This window comes from Mesitornis unicolor, unplaced genomic scaffold (assembly GCF_000695765.1).
Source record: "Mesitornis unicolor isolate BGI_N332 unplaced genomic scaffold, ASM69576v1 scaffold42683, whole genome shotgun sequence".
Classification (NCBI taxonomy): Eukaryota; Metazoa; Chordata; class Aves; order Mesitornithiformes; family Mesitornithidae; genus Mesitornis; species Mesitornis unicolor.
Genome location: NW_010174789.1, coordinates 15058 through 16644, shown reverse-complemented (window position 1 = coordinate 16644; position 1587 = coordinate 15058). Strand labels below are relative to the sequence as shown.

At 62.1% G+C, this 1587-nt stretch overlaps 1 protein-coding gene across 1 annotated transcript in view; it reads left to right on the top strand.

The window, feature by feature from the left end:
- Positions 1-521: 521 nt before the first annotated feature.
- The window catches only part of GOLGA7B (golgin A7 family, member B), a gene marked incomplete at its 5' end in the record, with an annotated part of 1381 nt that continues 315 nt past the window's right edge, over positions 522-1587 (top strand). The window contains 4 exons of the mRNA XM_010181158.1: positions 522-647; positions 1017-1169; positions 1311-1412; positions 1540-1585. Of these exons, the coding sequence (XP_010179460.1) occupies positions 522-647; positions 1017-1169; positions 1311-1412; positions 1540-1585 (427 nt within the window). The remainder of the gene's footprint in view (positions 648-1016; positions 1170-1310; positions 1413-1539; positions 1586-1587) is intronic.

Sequence of the window (1587 nt, the reverse complement as noted above, 5' to 3'; positions counted from 1 at the left end):
GACCCAGGATGGGGGCCTCAGGGTCTGGGAGCCTCAGGATCTGTGGGCCTGCAGCGGGAGATGGCCTCATGTCACCCAAGAGAAGCACAGGGAGGGGTCTAACACCCACCCTTGGCACAAGCTGGCCCCTCCCGGGGGCGGCTGGCGTAGGCCCTCGTACCCTGCAGGGCTGGACCGAATGCTCGCTGCTGGGGCTGCCCATCCCTTATGTACAGCAGCTGTGCAGCCACTGCAAACCCCTTGCCTGGCTCCAGCTCCTGCTCCGCTCGCTTCCCTCCTCTTGCCTGGGAGCTGCTGCAGTGGCTGTGTGCTGTGGACAGAGGGCTGTGTGTCCCCCCGCGATGCTGTGGACCACTGGGGACGTGCACCCATGTGTGCAGCAGCCGGGGCAGGCGAGGCCACGCAAGCTGGGCCTGCAGCCCTCATGCCCTGATGCTGGGGAAATGGCATTGCTCCTGGGGTCCTCAGATGCCTGAGACCCTGTAGCTGTGGCCCTCCCAGCTCACTCCACTGCCCTCCAGGTGCACAGCCTGCAGGAGCTGCGGCGCAGCGCATCCCTGGCCACCAAGGTCTTCGTGCAGCGGGATTACAGCGATGGGACCACGTGCCAGTTCCAGACAAAGTTTCCCCCTGAGCTGGAGAGCCGGGTAGGGAGCCTGGCAGGCCAACAGGGTGTGGGGTACCCTATGGGAATTCAGGGGGCAAAGGGGTCTGAAGGCATGGGGCACTCATGGAGTGTTGTATGGCCCTGATGCTGTTGAGTATATGCAGTCACTGCTGCCCTGCCCAGTCTGCAAGGGCTTGGATACTCCTGTAGACCGGGAGGCTCTGGTGAAGGGCTGTAGGCTCAGAAGGTCCTGCATGTGTGGGAGGTGGGCAGAGCCAGGGAGCTGACACATCAGCTGGTCAGGGAAGAGAGGGTGTCGTGCTCCCTGAGTCACCTCAGGGATAGGGACAGGGCAGTGCAGGGGGTCAGCCTCTGCCCAGACTCCTCTGCAACCTGGTTTCTGCTCTAGATCGAACGGCAGCTCTTCGAGGAAACTGTGAAAACCCTTAATGGCTTCTATGCTGAGGCGGAGAAGATTGGGGGCAGCTCATACCTGGAGGGATGCCTGGCCTGCGCCACTGCCTACTTCATCTTCCTCTGCATGGAGACCCACTATGAGAAGGTGTTGAGGTCCAGGGGAGGGCTTGGGGGCGGGCACAGCTGGTGGGGAACATAGGGATGGCACAGGGAGCAGCGGGGCTGGAGGAGGCCAGAGGTGACAGCAGTGTTGGCAGGCCCTGAGTGTCCCCCTGTGTGCCAGCAGGTCCTGAAGAAGATCTCCAAGTATATTCAGGAGCAGAATGAGAAGATCTATGCACCACGGGGGCTGTTGCTCACCGACCCCCTGGAGCGTGGCATGAGGGTTGTATCCTCTGGGCAGCGGGGTGCTGGGAGGGTGACAGAGGCAAAGGGTGGGGTGACACTGGGAGTGGATGTTGGGCAAATGGATTTGCGGCTGGCACATCCCACCGATGATCCTTAGCAGGGCCCAGATCGAAATATCCATCTACGAGGACCGGTGCAGCAGCAGCAGCTCCAGC